The sequence below is a fragment of the Betta splendens genome, chromosome 17, assembly GCF_900634795.4.
Source record: "Betta splendens chromosome 17, fBetSpl5.4, whole genome shotgun sequence".
Classification (NCBI taxonomy): domain Eukaryota; kingdom Metazoa; phylum Chordata; class Actinopteri; order Anabantiformes; family Osphronemidae; genus Betta; species Betta splendens.
In genome coordinates, this window is record NC_040897.2 from 14,095,787 (window position 1) to 14,116,868 (window position 21,082).

General features: G+C 45.9%; 1 protein-coding gene and 1 long non-coding RNA gene across 2 annotated transcripts; both read left to right on the top strand.

The window, feature by feature from the left end:
* Positions 1-1,283: 1,283 nt before the first annotated feature.
* On the top strand, positions 1,284-5,386 carry and2 (actinodin2). The gene is made up of 6 exons (XM_029133064.3): positions 1,284-1,434; positions 1,808-1,883; positions 2,791-2,835; positions 3,022-3,164; positions 3,524-4,438; positions 4,621-5,386. The coding sequence occupies exons 2-6, from the start codon at positions 1,811-1,813 to the stop codon at positions 5,014-5,016; spliced, it is 1,572 nt and encodes a 523-aa protein (XP_028988897.1). The 5' UTR covers positions 1,284-1,434; positions 1,808-1,810; the 3' UTR covers positions 5,017-5,386.
* A 4,065-nt stretch (positions 5,387-9,451) lies between these two features.
* LOC114845213 (uncharacterized) lies at positions 9,452-14,876 on the top strand. The gene is made up of 4 exons (XR_003783830.3): positions 9,452-9,556; positions 10,337-10,485; positions 14,241-14,283; positions 14,474-14,876. It is a non-coding gene; the product is annotated as an uncharacterized LOC114845213 (long non-coding RNA).
* The last annotated feature ends 6,206 nt before the right edge of the window (positions 14,877-21,082 follow it).

Here is a 21,082-nt window from a genome sequence, read left to right on the forward strand (position 1 = left end):
CCAGCAACTTGACAACAGAGCATTTTAACAAGTAATAACCAGGGTGATTATTCAACTTGGACCAGAACTAAACAACCTTTGTATGACATAAAAGCATTTTCCAGGCTCTAACACTTAACAAGCGCGTGTTTAAACACAAGTAACATGAGACCTAATGAGCTTTTATTGGCCCACGTCTCTGTGACCTCGTGGGGATTTTCCATGAACAAAACGAGACAAACGCACTCTGATGGAAATTTAAACATTTGTCTCCTTCTGTGACGCGTATTTATTCTAGAATTTGAAAATTATAGTGATCGTAACCACGATGAGCCGTCATCAGTCAGCGTCGGCCGTGCACAGCAGAAAAGTGCCAGAAAAGTGCTGGAAAATTCCCCAAATCAAGTCATTGCATCACGTCAGCGATCCAGAGGAGCTGGATTGATCCACACGGACAAACTCAGCTGCTGTAGACGTGAGTCAACAACAGGCTGGAGGACGCGGGTCTACGTGGCTGTTCCCAGCATCAGCGCTCTGTGCCAGGAAGCAACCGAGGCCGCGTTGGCAGGTCGGCCGTGCAGCTGCAGCTTCCTCCGCTTCCGGGGCGAGAAACAATAGCTGGTTTTCAAACGAACCCGTTTAAATGGTGGAGCTGAATAACCTGTGTGTTTGTGTAAGTCAGACTGATGTTTCAGGCTGACACCGGGTTTTCAGTCAAAGATGGTGCAACCGCTGCTCAGATGTGATGTTGCATCAGCGAAGCGAAATGAGAACCTCTCCCCTTCTGGCCGGTTCCGCTCTCACATGTCAGCGTACTGTACTGATGCAACACAGCACACGGCTCAGGAACACGTCTGTATTTGTCAGATTCAGCACAGACAACACTGTTAGAGCCATTTATCAAGTGCAAATGCATAAACTCTGCTACTCTGCACTAAACATTACAGTCTGTGTGCGTTTCCGCTCCATCATCAGGGAAGTGCTGTGATTTCCAGGACTACATCTTGCTCCACTGTTTCCTCAGCAGCACTCAGTGATAGCCGCAGGCAGTGCATTTATAAATCTGTCCTCCAGTGACAGAGGCCTCAAACTGTGTGGGTACAACAGCTTCCAGTTCTCCCGCTTTGAGCTGTTTAAGCCTAAAACCAGCAAGCCGCTTGGTTCCAGCGTGCGAGGCAGGAGAGCGGCTCCAAACGGCACCTTGCTGACGTTTTCTGCTGCGGTGCCGCTCACCTCTCCTAATTACAGGAGCCCTATTGGTGGGGCGGACGGCAGCGCTGGAGCCAATGGCGGCGGCTCCTGCAGCACCCGGCGCGGCGTGACATGCCTTTTTGTTTTTAATGATCAAGGGCGCTGCTTAAAAATGTTCCTCTCGCCGTCCGTCCCACACGGGAGCAGAGGCAGAGGCTGCGCTGCTGGATCCAGGGCTCAGGAGGTCACAGCTTCAGTTTGCAGGTGAGGACTCACCAACGCTCCGGTGTAATGAAGAAGAGCCACATTTCCTGCCTCATTCTTCACTTCACTCACTTTATCCTTTATTCAGATGTGATTCAGAGGAAAGGGTTTGATTTTCGCTCAGTAATCCATGAAGAGCTCGATTACAGCGCTCCCTCAATCCTCTGCACTGCCTTGGTATTAGGCGGCCAAATAAAAGCTGTGTATTGTCTTCTCATGGATTTTCATATTTAACAGTGAGCTGAGAAAACACGCCACAAAAACTAACAAGATGAGCGGCTCAGTCCAAGACCCGCTCCTTTGTAGCGTGAGCGTTTCGTGCCAGACTTTTGTCCTGCAAATACAGAATCGCTGAATATTGTTTGTGTTTCAGAAAATGGCACATGGGGAGCGGCCGTCGCTTCGTCTGATCCACACAGGATTCCTCCTAGCCGTCGTTTTATTACCAGGTGAGCGCTGGATTTATGGACTCGTCTGCTGTGTAAACAGTGTTGTTTCACTTTGCATTCATCTCACATCAAAAGTTCTATTTAGTTTCACACATAGCATCAACATTAACAACGACAATGATGCATTTTTATTAAATATGTATTTAATGATTGCATTTTAATTACTTTATCGCAGGTCACGTGTGTTTGTACATGCATTTGTTATATATTTGTCATATTGCTCCATTTTAATCATGACATCACCATATTGTGCGGCCTTTGTGTGGGTAAAAGGCCTGAGTAGTTGAAATGTGTCGTGTGAGATGAAGTTACATTAGGAGAATTGGATTCAATGACTTCAGCGTTTCTAACTGCCTTGTTGTGGCCTCAGGCACCGCGACATTAATCTATAGCACGGAATTAATAAGACCTGATAACAACAAAGCGCCGGTTCCTGTTGATGGCCGGGCTGTCGTTAAACTCCTTCCAGAGTCGTAAAACACATTCATCTTTGCTCCTTCGGGAGCTTTTCCACATTAATAAATGACAATGACTGGAGGTTTTTAGACTCTGCACTTTTCTCATAGTCATAAACCCCCGGTGATGTCCACAGACTCCTCCTCCTGTGTTTACGGCGGTTTGTGTGAGGCCCCACGCTTTGTAGTTTTACAGGTGAGCGTGAAGGAGGCCCGGTTCTGTTTAAAGGCTCACTGAGGGTGTGTGGAGCCGGGTAGAGCCCTGGAGGAGGGGGGGGGGGGGGGGGGGGGGGGGGGGGGGGGGGGGGGCTGCGTCGGGCGCCAGAGCCCCAGCACCTGCCGCGCTCCACCGGGGGCTTATTAATAGGTCAGCGTTTCCCCTGATGTTGAGTGAAAGCTCAACATCTGCTTCTCGTCCGGTTGTTTATGTGGCTGCTGTTTGTGTTTTACAGAGTTTCTGGGAGCCGTTCCACTGGAGCTGCACAAAGAGGGGGAAGGTGAGGACCAGACGCGTGTTCAGTCGCTCAAACATTTCAAAGAAGCAATATACACTTTCACCAATCCTTATACTTAATCAATAGAGTTCATGCTTTACTTAGTAGCTGATATGGAGCCATTTATTAATCTTGTGTCTATGAATCATTCGAGTCAATTGATTTAGTCCAGTGTCTCTTTGGCCGCAGCGTCCGATGACGTCGAATCCTCAGTTAACCTGAAGACGCGCAGCCGGAGGAACGTCCAGTTCCTGACGCTGCCCCAGTTCCAACGTGTGCCCGATTTCTGGGGATGGTACAAGTACTTCATGGACAGCAACAACCAGGAGGGAGTGAGTGGATTTGTCCCACATTAATTATTCAGGTCCTTCCAGCGATTCTTATGAAACACTGTCTCCTTCTAACAAATGAGGCAACAACTTGTGTCACTGGTTTGTGCATGAGGAGAGAAGTCCACTTTGAAGTTCCAGTTAAGACGATGGACTCAAACGGCTCTGACTGCCATTATATAAAACTATTATGTAATTATCCAGTACTGTGCTGCTCATGTTCCAGCATGTTGAGTATTCTTAGTAGCATCTGGTTTGGAGTCAGACTGTTCGTACCTCATTTGTCCTAAAGTATCAATCTCCCGCTTCATAAGAAGGATTTTAGTCACTTCATTCCGCTTCCTTCTCACTCTCTCGTGCAGATTGAGGATCTGGATCGTCTGTACATGGCCTATCTGCAGAACAAGCACAGGTCAGAGGAAAGTCCCTCCTTCAACCACTACCTCAAGTACCTCAGCGAAGTTTACAAGAACTGCGCTAATTCCGACGACCCCGACTGCATCGCCGAGTCCACCAGCAAGCCGAAGGCGGCGGTGGTGATGCCGGCTCACATCAGGTCCGCCCCGGTGGCCATGTGCAACCCCTACCTCGACCCCTACTGCCTCTTCCCGCTGGTGCCCAAGGCTGCGGCACCGGAGCCCGAGCCCGCACCCGCTCCGGCCAACGTGCCCGCTCCCATCCTCACCCCCGTCCTGCCCGTTCCCCTCAAGAGTCCGACTGGCTTCTACTACTACGCCCCGGTCCTGGAGCCCTTCCTGAGCTCCGAGCAGAGGTCTGAGCTGCTGAGGATCTGCAACCCCGAGGACGTGGAATGCCTGCAGTATCACCTGAGGGCCGCATATGGCTACCGCCCTGCCGCCGGCCCTGCGCCGTCATACGCCGCCCTCAGCTGTGACCCCAACGACCCTTACTGCAGGCCCCTGCTGGTGCAGAAGGCCCCGTCCGGCTTTTACCACCTGCTCTACCCGAACTGCGACCCAGCAGTGGATCCACTGTGTGTAGCTAACGCCGCTGCTCCCGCGGCCCTCGCTGCTGGCGAGGCCCCGAAGGAGCAAAGCTGCAACCCGCTGTTTGACGCCGGCTGCAACCCCCTGACCGCCACCAGGCTGTCCAGCCTCACCAAGCCTGTCCTGGAGTACGCCCCCAGGGATGAGCCTGCACCTCCAGCGGCTCCCGCGGCTCCCGCCCCCCTGTCCTGCGGCCCTCATGACCCCTACTGCATCCTGGCAGCCGCCGCTGCCCTGAGGAGACCACCTCCACTGATGCCCGAGCACCAGGTCTGAATCTGAAGTCCTGCAAGTTCAGTGTTATGACTAGTCAAGTGTAACCCTTATGTCTTCCTTCTTTTAGTTCTGTTAGATATTATAGCGACATGAAATGGGTGTTTGGTGATGCTTTCACTGTCTTCAATCTGCTTTGCATCTGTTTAAACCAAAACACAAATCAATCAATTAACCAGGTCCGCTACAAGCTCGGCGTCCGTGGCAAGACCAAGGAGGGCTACGACTGCTATGTGCACTATGACAAAGGCTGCAGCCCAGTGGCGCCTGAGTCCGAGGCCAAGGCCCACCTCAAGGCTCCGGCCGAGCCCTTCTGCCATCCGTTTGACCCAAAATGTGGCAAGTTCGCCCCACGGCCCGGCGCCGCGGCGCCCAAGTCCGCCAAGGATGGCATCATCCTGCCCGACCCCGACTGCGACCCAGAATACGACTACGACTGCCGCCTGCGTCGCGCCGAGCCCGCTGACGCCCACAAAGCAGCCGCTGACGATCCCAGCAGGGAGGCCGCCGCCCCCCAGTCGGCAGCGCCGCGCTTTGAAGACTTCCTCAGGGGCGTCATGAGCAAGTACCAGTAGATTTCAGAACTTAATCCACCAGGATCCACATCTGATAATAAAACGCGTGGGGAAGGTTCAGTTCATGGACCTCTGGAACCACAAAATACACCAAAAACACTGCAGCTTTCAAATATTGAGCCTGGGTTAAATAAGTGGCAGCATTAAGTTAAAGGTAGATGAAATGCTTGTTTGTGTAGAAGGGAGCGGTTCATCTGTATAGACGCGTAGAGTAGAGCTAGATGGAACCAAGTCTGTGGCAAGAATTCCTCTTTTGTAAATCTTTTTTATTCTGTATTTAATGTTGTTTTCCACAATCTGCTGTAACGCTAAATCTCACACATTCTCTGTTTAGTGTTTTGTGAAGTTCTAAATAAAACAGGTCGAAACACTCCTTTGTTTTCCTTCCAGACAGTAAAGCGTCCACACACGAGGTGTTGTTTGCAGCACATCAGCCTCCTGCTGCTAACGTGCAGCATCGAGTGCCAGCTGGCACGTAGCGGCTGCCGCTATCAGAGGAGCTTATGGCTGCTTCCTCTGCACATTTTTTATTCACGCATAACCAGAAATATGTACAGTATGCTTCATTTTTTAATGCGAAGGACGTCCGATCACTCAGAGTCACGATGATAAAACCTTCAATCACTTCTTATTTGGGGCATTTTCTGCATTTCAGCTTCTTTAATTGAAAAGCAGAGAAAGAGGAGGTGATAATGAGTTTTGCAGGGTAATTAATTGCATGTGTATCTAATCTAGAATAAAGATTTGCTTGAACTCTAATATTATGATGTAACTATAACTTCATTCAAAGCAAACGCCTACAGATGTTTAACTGTGTAACAACCTTCTTCACACTGTGCAGCAGATACACTGAGCGAGACAGAAACAGCAACAATTGAAACACAAGTTCAATTGCAGCTGTTGCAGCTTATTATCTTTTCTTGTTTTTTGCTCCTGAAAAGTCATATTTTAAAAATGAACCGCGGCCGTGGGCAACCAGGACCGGAGTCTGCCTTTTAATAGGCAACTTTTTAGCAGCACAGCCGTCGCCTGAAGGAGACGAACGCTGCTTCTGTGGCTGCTGCTGCTGCTGCTGCTGCTGCTGCTGCTGCTGCTGCTGCTGCTGCTGCTGCTGCTGACAGCTTTAGTGGCAGATAACACGCGGTGGAACCCGGTAATGACTACTTAACACAACACGCGCCATGAGAAAAGCTCGCGCAGGTATGTTCCTAATTGTAGACGCTGGCCTGTAAAGTTGGGACTTGTGCTGAGCTCTCTGCTGGACTGAAGCAGCTCAGCCACAGCTGTCCACATCTGTCCACATCTGTCCACAGCATCATTCACCCGTCGGCTGTCAATCAGTAAATGTCTAGTAAAAAGCTTAAAGGTAACTATTCATGGTCTTATGGTAAATTAATTCCTAGTTGCTTCTGCACAAGCAGTGTTGGTGCATGATTAGCCTGCTGCTGCTGGACTGGATGTACTTCACCGTGACAAATATCGAGTGGATTTTAGGAATGAAAAAAAGGAGCCAGCACAGACTGACAATGTTGAGTGACAGCTGCAGAGCTGGGTGACATTTACACCTGAACGCCTCCCAGTTCTCCCAGTGTGCACTAATGTGTTTGACTTTGCTGAAATGTGACTTTCTCACAGGGAAGTAATAATTTTTTTTATTACATTGTCTTTATTTATTTTATGAGTCATTCATGCTTCAGTCATATTATTGAATGACAAACATTCAGTTTCTTCAAAAAGGAACACGACTCTCATCTTTAGCTCCTCTCTCTCTGGTTTAAGGTGCTTCATGTTTACGTGTAGCTTCCAGCAGGTGGTGCTGGGATTGTGTGGCTGTCTGTGCTTCAGGTAACGCTGGTCCATCTGTATTTACCTGCTGTCACATCAGTCTAGCTGAATAAATCTGTCTCCATAACGCACTGTCATTGCTGTTTTAATCAAAGTCAGACATTTGACAGATAGTTTGACACGAGGGAGAAAAAGTTTAAACATGTAACAACATTCACAGATGGCTAAAGATCTCACTCTTAATTACGCAATCTGTTCGTTTCGGTCCGGTCCGACTGCCACATCTCTATCCAAAGTGCACTGAACAATTTATCAGAGATGAAAGTTTGATATCTTTGGGTGGGATGTGTAAAAGCGGCGTCGTTCGAAAATTGAATTTCATCAAAGGTCGTCTCGGTGGAGCAGAGATCAAACAGTGTGAGGAGGGGAAAAAGAAAATGTTTGGAATCAATTTCACGCCTCTGTGAAGAATAATTGCTGTGGATTTTAAACATTATGATATTAAGATAAGCGTCTTTCAGCCTGTCACAGCGGAACGCATTTAGTCTAATGGTTTATCACGGCTGCCTGTTTTGGGTTAATTACTAAATAACAGATAAATTCATCTGCCATGAAAAATATTCCCTCCTGCTCCTGTTTGCGTTCATGAATCAGATATGGAGATAAACAGAACTGTAGATGGATAGATGCTGTAGCGATAGACAGACAACCACTAAACATAGAACCATACATTCAAACACTATGGGTTAATTAGTACAGACTTAATATAATCTCTCATGATCCTAAATGATGCAATGCAATAAAACATCATTAGTCACGGTCAGAATATGAAACACTTCCTAGTTCCTACAGGGGGTTCTCCTCAGTCACAGTATTAAACAGTGAAGCTTGACCAAAAGGTGCTTCCAGCAACATTACAGGACTTAAAGGATACACCTGATTTTCTGGGTGCCAGGTATGAAAGGAACCCTTCGCAGGTCTTGTGGACTCCATGTCTCTGGAGGTCTGAGCTGGAGACAGGTGCGTTTTTCTGTGCTGCCGCCTCGTTGGCGCTGGTGGCCGTTAAGAGTCGAAGGAACGCTCCTCTCTCTCTCCACCAACAGGCCAAAGTAGCAATATGAACAATGGGATTTCATTTTCGTTGGCTTATCCAGGTATTGCTTTTTATATGAGCGAGGCAATAAAGTGAAAAGGTACACTATACAGCCATAAACTGACAGGGGCTTGTATAGCAATCTGTAGGGACCCCTGCACTTGTGCTACAGATGATAATAATGTTTTGTGGACCGCTCTCTGCTCTCTGCATTATTTTTCTATTTCAGAGAGATGATGGAAAATGCAAATGATTAGCAGAGTGGGAGACAAAAAAAGTTGTGAGAGGAAGTAAGTGTGACAGGCAGAGATAGTGAGTCATCCGAAAGGTCAGCACTGTATAAGCTGCCAGAGAAGTGAACTTTTTGCATATAGATGTTTTCTGCTGAAGCTGATTTCAAGTAGAGGTTCGTTACAGATAACTGAGTTGGCTAAAATTCTCCAAATAACATATAAATTATGTAAATATGCACCAGAATTATTAATTATTATTAATTGTGCACCCAGGTCTGTTAACATGCATATACTGTACAGTATGAATGTGTGAAGCTGGTTATGTTTTTAATCCATAATCTTATGGGTCAGTGATTGTTTTTCTTGCTGTTATCGATCAGAGTGAGGACAACCAATAGAGCTGTGTCTCTGGTGTCACCTTGTCAACATTCATTGTATTTCAAGTCTGCGGTGGGTCACAGCGGGATGACACACACACACACACACACACACACACACACACACACACACACACACACACACACACACACACACACACACACACACACACACACAGTGAAGCCCCAGAGACTTTCAGATGTCGTACAGGGCTTCTTCTGTTACCGAAATCTATTCTGCTGCATAAACACCCCCCTTTAAAAGATCACCTTCTCTATCTGAACACAGAAAAAACAAGGCCGATGCTGTGTGGGGGGTAATTGTACGCAACGCATTTTAGTAGTTTTGTTGTTCTCTTGCCAGAGACAAACGAGCTTGTTTGAGTTTTCAGAGGCGCTATTGTTGTGAAAGGGATTAAGGTATTATGCAGTTACATCTTCGGTTTGCAATGTTTCAAGGGACCAGAGACGGCTTTTTGCAGTTACTGTACCACATCTCGCAGGTTTGTATTGACTGTAGTCTGAATCAGAGCTGCCTGTGCTGTTGCATTGAGCCTACAGGGAACCATGACATCCGGTCTGTGCTCACCTCTGCTCCACTGCAGACCTAATGCAGCTTCTGTTTTCAGACGCTGCAAGAAATATTTGTCTTCCAGAAACATAAAGAAATAAGATTGAGTGGCTGTGGCTCAGTGGGCTGGACTGTTTACTAATCACACGGTCAGCAGTTTGATCCCTGCGCTGTAAAGTTCAGGCTGAAGTGTCCTTGAGCGTCACGTTTAAGTTATTTGCCCCAGTCTACAGTAAATGTCTCCACACAGATCCATAAAGCAGCTACCGAGAAAACAGTTTCTGTTCCAAGGTCAAGTTGAATCTAGTTCTGACGATGTACACATATGATAATCTTCCATATATGATTGCAGACGTGTGCTCCATTAATTGCTTTCTGCGATTGATTGGTTGTGTCTGAGAACAACCGGAAGAGGGAGCTGTCACCATGGCAACGGAGTGAGGACCGCGTGCGACGTGAAGTTGACGTCTACCCTTTTCAGGTAAAAAAAACACCTTCCGAGATTATTAGTTTGTGACAAATAACCTTATAAAACTCGTTCTGCGTTTGTCACATTTTTAGTAACAGTGTTGACGAAATAGCCTTTAATTTAGTCAGAAGTTAGTTAGTACGTGGGCAGACATCTTTGTTGAGACAGCTGCAAACCATTACTAATTTTAAAGCAGTATTACGTAACCATGGATTGTTTGTTAATATAATGTGACATTTCTCGTTTTTTGTGCCCAGCTCCTCTCAACTCCAACAATAGTTTGCAGCTCAACAGCCTTAGTTTGCAAACTTATGGTGCAAAGGGGAAATCTTTTTAAAAACCAAGCTCTAGGAATTACGTTGTTGTGCTAATCCTGCTTTGAGCCACCAAAGGTTCTGCAGCTCACAGTCAGAGGTTATTGTGCAACAGGCGAGCAGCTCTGAGCCACAAGGTCACGAGCTGCGGTCTGACTCCGAATCAGAGGTCCGGCCTTTTTTAAGCCCACTTCGTATTTAGCTTTGAGCCATTGTTTGTCGTGCAGCTCTGTGGTAGATTTAATAAATTAACAGGAAAACAGACCAGTAGAATTATGAAACATCTTATCGATCACTGTTTTTTCACATAGAATAAATCCCATAAAAAGTCGGTATTGATGGTTGTCAGCTGATCTGATCGATGTTGGCTGGCCACTTTTTTAATTCATTAATCGTGCGGCGCAGGGTCTTTCAGATGCAATCCAGCCTTGAATAGCAGCGATCTGTCCTGACAGGCTTTGTCATCGATCTGTTGCAGCTTGGGTAAACCTGGAGACGCCGGCCATCCATAAGCGTCGGCTCACACCGAGATGAACGAGGATGGAGGAGGGAGGACGAGCGTGAGGCAACGCTGGGGTTTTCATTGGATATTTGCACACAATGTGCAGAGGGAGCTCAGACCAGAAAGTGAGATACACCGATAGACAAACACACAGTACAGAGAGTGTGATGGGGGGAGGCAAAAAGAAAATGAGGGAAGGAAATTGACAGAAAAACAAAAAAAAAACAAATCGTGGGAGTGGAGGTGATTGAGTCAGAGGCAGCACTGGAGTGTTGGTGAAGCAATAACCAAAAAATAAAAGTCCATTATTGGTATTCTGCTGGCACTCCTCCAGGTCTTGTGGACCAAACAATTTTAGCTGACTTGCTCCAAACGCGCCTCCTCGCTAAGTCTTGGCCTTGGAGTCTGTGAGAGAGGCCGGGACGTTATGGGAGTGTTTGCTGCTTAAGTCAGCATGGGCGAGGTTTGTGCTGACTGCGGCTCAGCGAGGCCTCGGCGCTGCACCTCCAGAGAGCGGGGGAATATCATTACCTCCAATCAAACCTGGCAGCCCATGAATGGCAATGAGGAAAAAAGACGAGCGCCGGTGAATGAGCTAGCGGAAATTAGCTCCTTTTGTACATTTATTACCCACAGTTGCTCCACTTCTTAAGTCTATACTGCACATTTTGGATTCAGCAGGCGGAGGCCATCTGTTCATCAAGTTTCCAAAGATTCATTTTTTTGTAGCGTAGAGAATAAGCTACATTTTACACTGTTTGGACAAGAATCCCAATAGATAAACCAGCAAATATAGTAAAGACCTTCACAGAAGACAGCACACGCGCTTCATTACTGTTGCGTTTGCTGTTCTGCTTGTTGACTACACCATTTTTAACAGCAGAGAGCTTGTTTGCTGGCAGAGCGGCAGTAGAAATCTGGATCTCCTAATCCTAAAGTTGCACAGGCCAATTTGCATTAATGTAACGTCCTCTCACTGTATGTGGACACAGAAACGCAGGCGTTTAAACATGACAAGGAACTAGTCAGACGCCTGAATGTTTCCAGTCTGTTGTGAATATTCCTTCAGCAGCACAAATGCATCAACCTGGCGATCATAAATATTAAATCCATGTAAAGAGCAATATCAAATGGCATCTATAAAACATGTGATGCTACTATGTCTTCTTTCATCGTCTTTGTGTTCAAAGGCAATGATGCCTTCAAAGTGTTTCTCTGCCTCAGGGTTTATTTATAATTTTTACAATGAGATCGGACCTCACAGAACCTTTGTAATGCTGCTTATATGATTCTGCAGAGTTATAGACGAAGCTGATTTAAAAAAAGAATACAATTTGTGGGTTGCAAGAAATAATCTTATAATTTTTGATTTCTTTGTAAGGTAATGTCTTTTTACTGCTTGTTTAGGGCGACTTCTCTCTCCCCCGCTTGTGCTTAAAATATTTTTAAAACATGGAAGGACCCCAGCAGATTTAAAGCCCTGCAGAGCTCAGTCATATTGAACAATATTATAGATGGAAAATTACCCACAAACACTACTGAGCATTTGCTTTGAAGCATCTGCTGTGTCTCAGTATGAATTTCTCATAGTTCCTACATATTTAACTCTTGGCTTGTGAAAGCAGACTTCACAGGTCAGACTCTCTACATCTCTTTGACCCAAATGCTCTTGAATTGCTGTCAAACATGTCGTAATTTTATGCTGAACATCGATTTATGCAGTGAAACCATTTCCTGGGAATTCAGGCTCATAGCGGAAGCAAAGTCCACCTCGCATAATCTCAGGCATTGTTTATTTTGCTTTGCCTACAAAGAGCACAGAAGCAGCTGCATTGTGTGTTGTTTTCATATAGGAACATAACAAAAGTGGGAGAAAAGAATCAGGAGTGAAAAAAAACATATTTCCACTGAAGGATTATGGCCTGGATAAGCATAAAGTGGATGACTCACATTCTGTGGTCCCATGTCCCTCTCTCCGGCTTTTTGAAGTTCACAACACATTTACTGAAGGTCAATAGCTTGCTGCAGCAGAGTGGAAGAGAAATGAAGCAGAGATGACATATCCTTTGTCTGCGAGGCCAACACACCATCGTGTTGGGGGAAAGCTGGCAGAGCCATCTTGTTCTCCAGCGTCATTCTCCAACCTTGGAAGAATAGACTCCCCGAGTTTCTATTCTGTTCTTCTCGCAGCTGGATGACTTATTCAGAGCCCCTGAGGTCCACGCGTCTGATGTGTCTCGCTTTTTGTTGTTCTGATGAAAGTTTTTACTGTTACACCAGAAAAGTCTTCAATATTACAAACTGTGCACAAATGTAGGATTAGCTTGTCGTCGACTGGGACAGATCAGACATGTTTCACGCGCACCAGGAAAAAAATTGTTTTTAGTTCAGACCTTGAAGAGTCATCTACAATTTATTAGCGTTTGTATTCCTGTCAATATGAGCCAAATAGCTAGAAGCAGGTGTGTTAGCCTCCAACAAGACAGGCTACCTGTAGAACCATCAATTATTCTTAATCCTCTCCCAAATCCAACGTTGGTCAGTTACGTTCTCTCAGGGTTTATCTGACCTGGGTTATTGAGTTGTTCTCGCAGCTAATGATGAAGTATAACCAGACTAGAAGAGACACTGCTGCTGAGCTAACTGGCTGCTGTATCTGGGACAATTGTGGCTCATAATAAGACACGGCTGGATGACCCGGGTCCTGGCTCACCTGGGTGGTTCCCAGCTGGTGTGTGGAGGCAGAAAACGAGGCTGCTGCTCGTGTTTCTGATCAGGCCACGAGCTCCATCGGGTTCACGCTATGACACTGTCACTTCGCTGCGGTTATTGCCTCTTGCCCGTCATATGTATCATGATTATAACTTACTTCTTCATTGTGTTGCTTTGTTTAATACTCTGCATTTATTTAGTTGTAATATTTACTGCTGTGACACCCAAATCCCCCCTTCTCTCTTCTCATCTCTCAGCAAAGAGGCAAATAAGTGATTCCCCCGATTCCTTCTCTTTAATAAACTTCAAGCTGCAAACTGGTTGCTTTCGGTCGACCTAGTTGTTTATATGAACAAAAGTGATTTGACAGAATGGTAAACAATTTATAACAATCAACTAGAAGCTGCAAGAACACAAAATGAAGCCCTAACCTAACAATACCTCCACAGCATTCATGAATGTTCTGTGCTGCTAGTTTAGTTTTACTCTTTCTTTTTCCACACACTCTCTTTTTTTAACTCTTTCTAGCTTGTTTATTATTTACTTGCAGCATCTTGGGGCATACTGAGGCGCAAAGCGCTCTGGAAAATTGCAGGACTGATCATTATCACTGTAGTAGGGCTTTTTTATCTGATAGTTAATGTGCTTTTAATATGGTCTGTCTCTAAAGCGTGGACCTGACCAGTCTGCAGCTCGGAGGCAAACGTAATGAAACAGATGCTCGACAGATGTCAAGGTTAACATGTGCTTGAAGGAATTCACTTTCTGTTTAATAGGCTCTCGGGGGTATGATTTACAGCTGGAGCCTGAGAGAGTAAAAAATGGGCTGTGAGGCAGGGTGTGTGCGCACGGTTGAGCAGATCTTCATAACGTGAACACACCTATGAGCACTGGTAGCACTCATCCAGTAGATGTGTTTGAAATCAAAGCGCTCGATTTTTCCTCAGGTTTTCAGTTTGGATATGAGGAAATGAAAAGCCCAGGTCTTCGGGGGGGAAAAAGTGACAAAGTACACAGACGCATGATGGAGATGACACTCGCTGCTGTCAGGCTCCGACTGAAGGCAGCTACCAGGCATGAAAATGATGTTGCTTTTCAGTATTCAGCTTAAGATGGTGCTTTGCTGCCTTTTGAAACTTATAAAAGACCAGTGTGTGTCTTTTCACAGGCAACATGTGGGAGAGCGGCACCAGCGGGGGAACGAAGAAAAGGTACATTACTTGTCGAAACTGTCAGTGTTTCAAGGTAGGGAGGTTTTTCTCACGCGCCTGCTTTGTTCCACAATGTTGTCTCACTACATTATGTATAGAAATATATGTATACAGTCTGTACCTTTTGTTTACGTGTTGTATAGGATGATGATGAGCAATCATAAGGAATCAATTTGATTTATTTGCACAGATTTTGAGTGGTGTTTTCAGATTTATGGCACCACAGAGACACGGGAGGCTTGAGCTAGTTTTTCATCGTTGACAGTAACAACTTCTCAGCAGAACGCCGACTCATTAGAGCCAGGACTACCATTACCTACCATCAGCTGTCCTCGCGGGCCCAGACTGGTCCTCAGTGCTTATTTAGAGGCTTCTTTTTATATTCTCACCTCATATGTTTATGTCCAATGACCGGTTTTAGCTTATTCTTTTTTTTGTTTATGTGTTTCTTGACAATGATAATTGCATTAACACACAGTTGCTTTCTGAAAACGAACACGTCTGTGTGTCTTTGTTACGGAGAGGCAGGAGTGGGCACTATACTGTGAAATCACCCACCTGATGCGCGCTGCTCGCCCCAAACGCACAGGGAATTGCTTTGCTCCTTCACTATTTGATAATCAGCTGCAGCAACAATCAGAATGGGAAACGAGGAGCCGTAGGAACCCGGGCCTCTCGAGTGCACAACGCGTGCAATAAATACGCCGGCGAATCTGTCTCCATTCCCATCCTCCGCCAGCCCGGCTCTGCTGCTCGTTGTAACCCATGATTTATTAATATGGTGTGTATCATGCAGTCTGCAGGGAGACGGACTTAGTCACACTCTGTCCACCTTTCACACGGCGCCGCTGCTCTGGGTCACCGTCAGGTCAGTTCAACAGAACCTGCTCAATAATTCAAGCTCTGGCCTGGAAGGCTGGGACCCACGCGTCACACACAGTAAGGTAAGACACACGAGGCTAAACTCCGGCCAGGCCCTCGGCAGCTGGTCGCACAGTAATGAACTCGTAACGTGTCACCAACAGGGAGAGGTAAATGAACGGGTTCAGAAAACATAAACAGAGAAAGAAATCCAGTTTAAGAACTGACCTTTCTCCCCAGCTAATGTGTTTATGATGATTACAGTTGCTCAATCTGCCCACTGCGACCTTTGACCCTCACTAATGAACTCCATAAATCATGGTCGTTAAGTCTAAATTAAAACTGCCATTTTTGTGGTGGGGGTTTGTGCTTCACTGTCTCATCTGGTTGCAGAGAAACACGCTTCAGCTTCAGCTCACAGGTGCTGAGTGATACATTTGACAGAAATTCAAGGTCTGTATTTGGGTCATTCTTAACAGTTTGCTTCTTGGGGAATTTTTTATGTGTACATCCTCTCACCTTAAGCTTTTTATCATAGAGCCACACATTTTCTATTGCACTTGTTTATACTGATGATTCAAGTAGGAGAGTTTAATGTGGATCCAAGCTGTGAGAGTGCTTCAACTCTGAGTCATGTCACATTGTCTGAGAACGTGATTTTGTTTTCAAGAACCAGCGGTGTCACAAATAACTGTTCCCACTTGGCAAATCCAGCAAGTATCCTCTGCAAAATGGAAAATGCTGTTTTCAACACTCCAGTAAACAAGGTGTTAATTAGCGGCCATCATTACTGGCGAGCACAAAGACGCTGAGAGATTTTGACAACTTCTGAACATTTAAAATCCCCACAGGAAGCTTAATCATCGCCCCTTGAGATTAAACTAAGAGAGGGGGAAAGAGCAAGAGCATCAAACTTCTGCATCAGCTGCATTAATCAGGAGCCTGAGAGGACTCTTCAGAGCGCAGGCTAGCATCACGTCTAATGACTCCGAGTCGGGGCACAGCGCATCCCTAATTGAACTTTAAACACTGGTGAAAGACAGGGAGAGAGGCGTCAAAAATAACACGAGGAGCCCATTACCTGTTACACGGTGGAGTCAAAGTTCACGCTGGCTGTGTGCTGCAGACGCAGGTGAGGAGTCACGACGTGTCCTCGCACTTCCTGTCGCCATTCGTGGAGCAGATGCTCGGTTTTGTGAGCATTTTTCCTGAATGGGCATTTTCAGGGAACGACTGCTTGTTGTGCAGAGACACAGTGAGACACTGCTCTGTGCAATAGGCACACGGTCCCAAGTGTGCTATAATACATCATGGAGTTTGCATAGCAGGCAAGTCAGTAGTTTCACATTTGCAATTCATAGCAGCGTCCCCCACACGTCTGCTGACTCTCCGGAGTAATAGACTCCTGTCATTGACTAGTCCCTGGGGTGTACACAGTGGATCCTTTCGCACGTCTGCATCGATTGGCCCGAGAGTGCTACCTGATTTACATCGACAAGCACACTGGGGTCCAAATGAGAGTAAGCGTGTTGTGCAAATTGGAAACGCAAAGGAGACATTGCTTTGCAAACAGACATCTGGGTAGGTAAACAGCTACGGCTCCACTGAAGGCCGACTGGGCTGCATCGGCCTCGTTCCTTTCAAACACAGTGTCCTCGGATGATTTAAGGCAGGTTTTATTCGGATTAGCCAAAATATATCCAGTGGGTTTAGATTTAGGAAGCCAGTTAATAATTAATCATCCTTTAATCCAAAAGGCTGCACTGTGTCACTACAAGAATACAACCTGCGTGCACAGCTATTACACAGTGGGTTTTTAGGGATGAAGATGCTGTAAATCTGCATCATATCTGGCTGAACTCAGCAGATCCTGTGAGAAGTCAGTTCATGTTTCCATGGAATCAATATTCCAAAGCTTAAACGATGATGGTCCACTTGGTGTTAACACTTCCCTAGAGGTACTGTAGTGGTAAGGACACGTCCAAGGCCCTAGCGCTGCACATGACCCACAGGACCACAACTCGGGGTCGTGACTGTTTCACTCATGACTCAGAACACAGCACAAATTACATCATTAGGCCTGAAAGCGGCTCGACATTGACCTCATCAGTGATGACACAGGGTGGAGTGAAGCAAGTGGCAAACAACAGGTCGATAGATGTAAACAACAAAAAGAGATGAATGCCGCCGGTACTAACTGGACAGACCACATATCGCTTTCAATCACCAGAACTGTGGAGTCAGTAAAGGGCACGTCGTTGTTGGGGCCACACGTCACATTATGACCTAACCTGGATCCTTAAACACCTCATTTCTAGTCAAGATTGTTCGTCTGTGGAAGCTGCAATTCTTCAGGTTGAAAGTTCAGAGGCCTCGTAGGAGGAGGTGAGCCGCACACGGAGGAAATCACTGCTCAACAACCTGAAAACAAACAAACCATTTTAAAGAATTCTGCTTTAGACGGTTTAAACATTTGCCAGTTATTCCACCTTGCGCCGATCAGGCGCAGACGCTTCGTTCTGAAACTTTGCATTCCACAGTTTGACTTTTGGTTTCACGCTCACGCAGGATAAAACTGTGATGAGGTGAATCAGGGAGTCTGCCAGGTTAGCTCACAGCAGGACGCCAAGAGCCACAACATACGGGGCGCCATATTGAGAAGCTAAATGAACAGATGGCCCAAAATCCACACAGTCACTTAGGTGTCAGAGCTTGTTGGAGAGCTGGACTCAGTGGCTGCAAAAGTCAGCCGTGCTTTTGAGTTGTTGGGTGGTTCAGTCAAGTATGAGTGGAGTATAATATTTGTCTCACGGGTTTGTTTTAGAGCAAAGACATTAAGTTGAATTCAGGTTTGACAGTGAGAAGATGAGGCAGCGAGGCTAATGTAATTATGCTGTTGATGCTGTCTGTGCATGATGCGAGACCCGACGGAGCCAAAAGCTCAGGCAAACGTGAGTGTAAAGAATGTCGGGGGTTTTAGATTCACAGAGAAACGCGACAGATCTTGGGAAATGTCAGTGTGTAAACACATTAAAAGGTTACGCTTCATCTGTCACATGCACGCCGGCAGGTGCACACACACACATGCACAGACTCCCGCTCTGACATACAGGCAACAAAGAACAACAAAACACAAACATGCGTGAACGCGAGCAGATTCACACAAACGTGCGTGATTGCATCCAAAAAGTGACCTTTTCTTCCAATCATTACTTTGAGTAAGCAGCACTAATGGTGTTTTCATGAATCTCGCCGACACCGAAAATACTTCCCCATGCGTAGTAATTTCTGTGGGAAATGGCAGCATATGCAAAGAAACGCCTGAAAATGGGGTGAAAACAAAATTTAAAAATGCAAAAGCAGAGGAAAAGAGCTGTAAAGGACAGGCACTCAAAATTTCTTCAGAGCTGTAATTTAGATGGCATTAAAATGTAGTGGTTTTCCCGAAGGACCTTGAATAATAGTGGCAGCATTATACCAGGACAAAGCGTATTTGGTGTACGTACACACCACTCAGCCACCGGCTTTCACTTCCCTACACATCCAAAATTGTATTTAATAGCTCCAATCAGTGTGGGGATAGTGAATCCCTGCTGCTAATGCACTATTCATGTTTGAAAGGGGACGTTATGGGCGACATGTCGGTCCCTTTGCCATTAACGTTGCATTACATGTCCTGTTCCCCACTATAATTACAGCTCCTGCTCTGCCAGAGTGTGGGCTCCTGACTCGACCTGATCAGGTGTTACGAGGGAGCGACTCGGCCCGGACTCATGCTCACACACACACACACACACACACACACACACACACACACACACACACACACACACACACACACACACACACACACACACACACACACACACACACACACACACACACACACTCGTCTATGATCCCTCCCTTCGCCTGCACACGCGTGGCTTCAGAGGCTTCAGAGCTGGGAGTGTCGGCGGCGCCAGGTACCGTTGGGCCATCCATGCAGAGCTTGGGATCGGCGCCACAGATTTATCACGTGCAGTGGGAGGGAGAAAGGTGGATCGGGCTGAGTAGATATGAAACCCTCGGTGAGGCTGTGCTGGAACGGCATCGGCTGTAGGATTAGTGTGTGATGGAGCAGCGTGAGTCGCCTGTTCCTTGGGAGCTGGTGATGTCACCACCTCTTCTTTCTGTATGTAAGTGTTCAGTGCATTGCTCCAGCTAGTTGATGCTAATGGCTAAACTGTAGGCCATTACAGACCGGGCCTCGTCTGCCCCTCCTCAGGTTCGTCCCTGCTCCCAGGGGAGTCCAGTCTCCATCACTGCCCCTCACAGTAACTACGAACTGGTTTTACATCTTATACATAATAATAATAATAATACTAATAATAATAATTAGTAGTAGTAGTACTATTGTTTTTAAGATCTGCTTAAAATAATTATATTTTTTATTTAGATTTTTTTTGAGCATTGTGTCGTTTGTCAGGGAAGCGAGATTCTCCATGTGAGTACAGGTAGTTCCATAAACGCGGTATGTTATTATCACAACCACCATATATTATGCTAGCTGTCACACTGTACAAACTATTGCATTGTAATACTGATCAACTACTGTGCATCAACTTCTGCCTCAACACTTCTAATTTCTTCAGCTGAAACTGTTAAAAGACCAGCGTTGTACAAAAATGCATTTTCAGTGACTGAAATGTTAAAGTTGCTATTAAAGCAGCGGCAGCGCTGCTGTGTGACCTCATATGAAAGGCATCTTATTCATTATCAGGACCTGCCGCGTACTGGACCTACAGTAGGAGGAATGCTTTTAATTCCAGTACATGCTGCAGTCTGACACCTAGAATCATCAGTCATGGGGCAGAGCCGCTTTACTGGCTGTGCACATGCCTGCTGTAGTGTGTGTTGCATCACATGCCATCACCTTTGTCTTCTCCCTCCCGTAATTGCCTCCTGTACCTTTCAGCAGGTGTTGCAGACTCTGAGCTGTATGTTGTGAGTGTGCACTTACTGCCTCCACCAACATGTTCAGGGCTTCGACTGCTGCTTTTTCCTCTTTTGTTTAATTTCTCTCTACTGTGTTTCTCCTGACTGTCCTCTCATCTTAACCAGTCGAGGCAGATGTCCACACACCCTGACCTGAGCTTCTCTGGGACATTTCTTTCAGTTAAAAGAAGTATTTCTGCTCCACTGTTGTCTGCTTCTTCTGGATTTAGCTTTATTATTATTCTGGACAGCCTCGGTTTTACATTTTCAACTTTAGCGTAACCTTTAGTGTTCTGGTTCTTACCACTCGCATGGTGTATTGTTCAGGCAGCTGTCTACACACAGTTACTGCATCTATTTGTCCTAATTGTCAGACACAGTTTTGCAACCGGTGTTTTGCCTAATGAGGTGTCCTGAAAAGGTCAGTAAGACCTTGAAATAACTTAATTAGATATGTATCCATATGCCCAAGTCAATATAAAATACACATTCAAAGTGCAGGATTTAAATAATGAACAACTGACATTAAAAATAGTACAAAAGGCTATTCATGGATCAGATTCAAAATGCTTTATTAATTAAAATTCTGGCAGAAAGTCAGACACCTCATCCCTCAGTGTTAAAAGCAGCAGCAGCTCCCTGTGAGCAGATGAGAAGAGACTTTAGCAATTTATGTCAACTACCTAATAAACATCTTCAAAGTCAAACCTCATCTCGAACTGTTAGATTAAGATTCAGCGAGGTATATAAATAGTATATATCTGCCTTGAAACGTAGAAACACAAACAGCAAGTTATTTGTCATTAACAGGTAGACAACATCAAATTTTCAAATGGCACCTCATAAACACATGTTGGGTAAATGCCGCTCCCCTGATGTTTCCCCACAATCTATGAAGCTATTCATCCTTATGAAAGAAAACAAAGAGGCCTCGGTAGGAAGCGTGCTGCCTGTCTCTGCC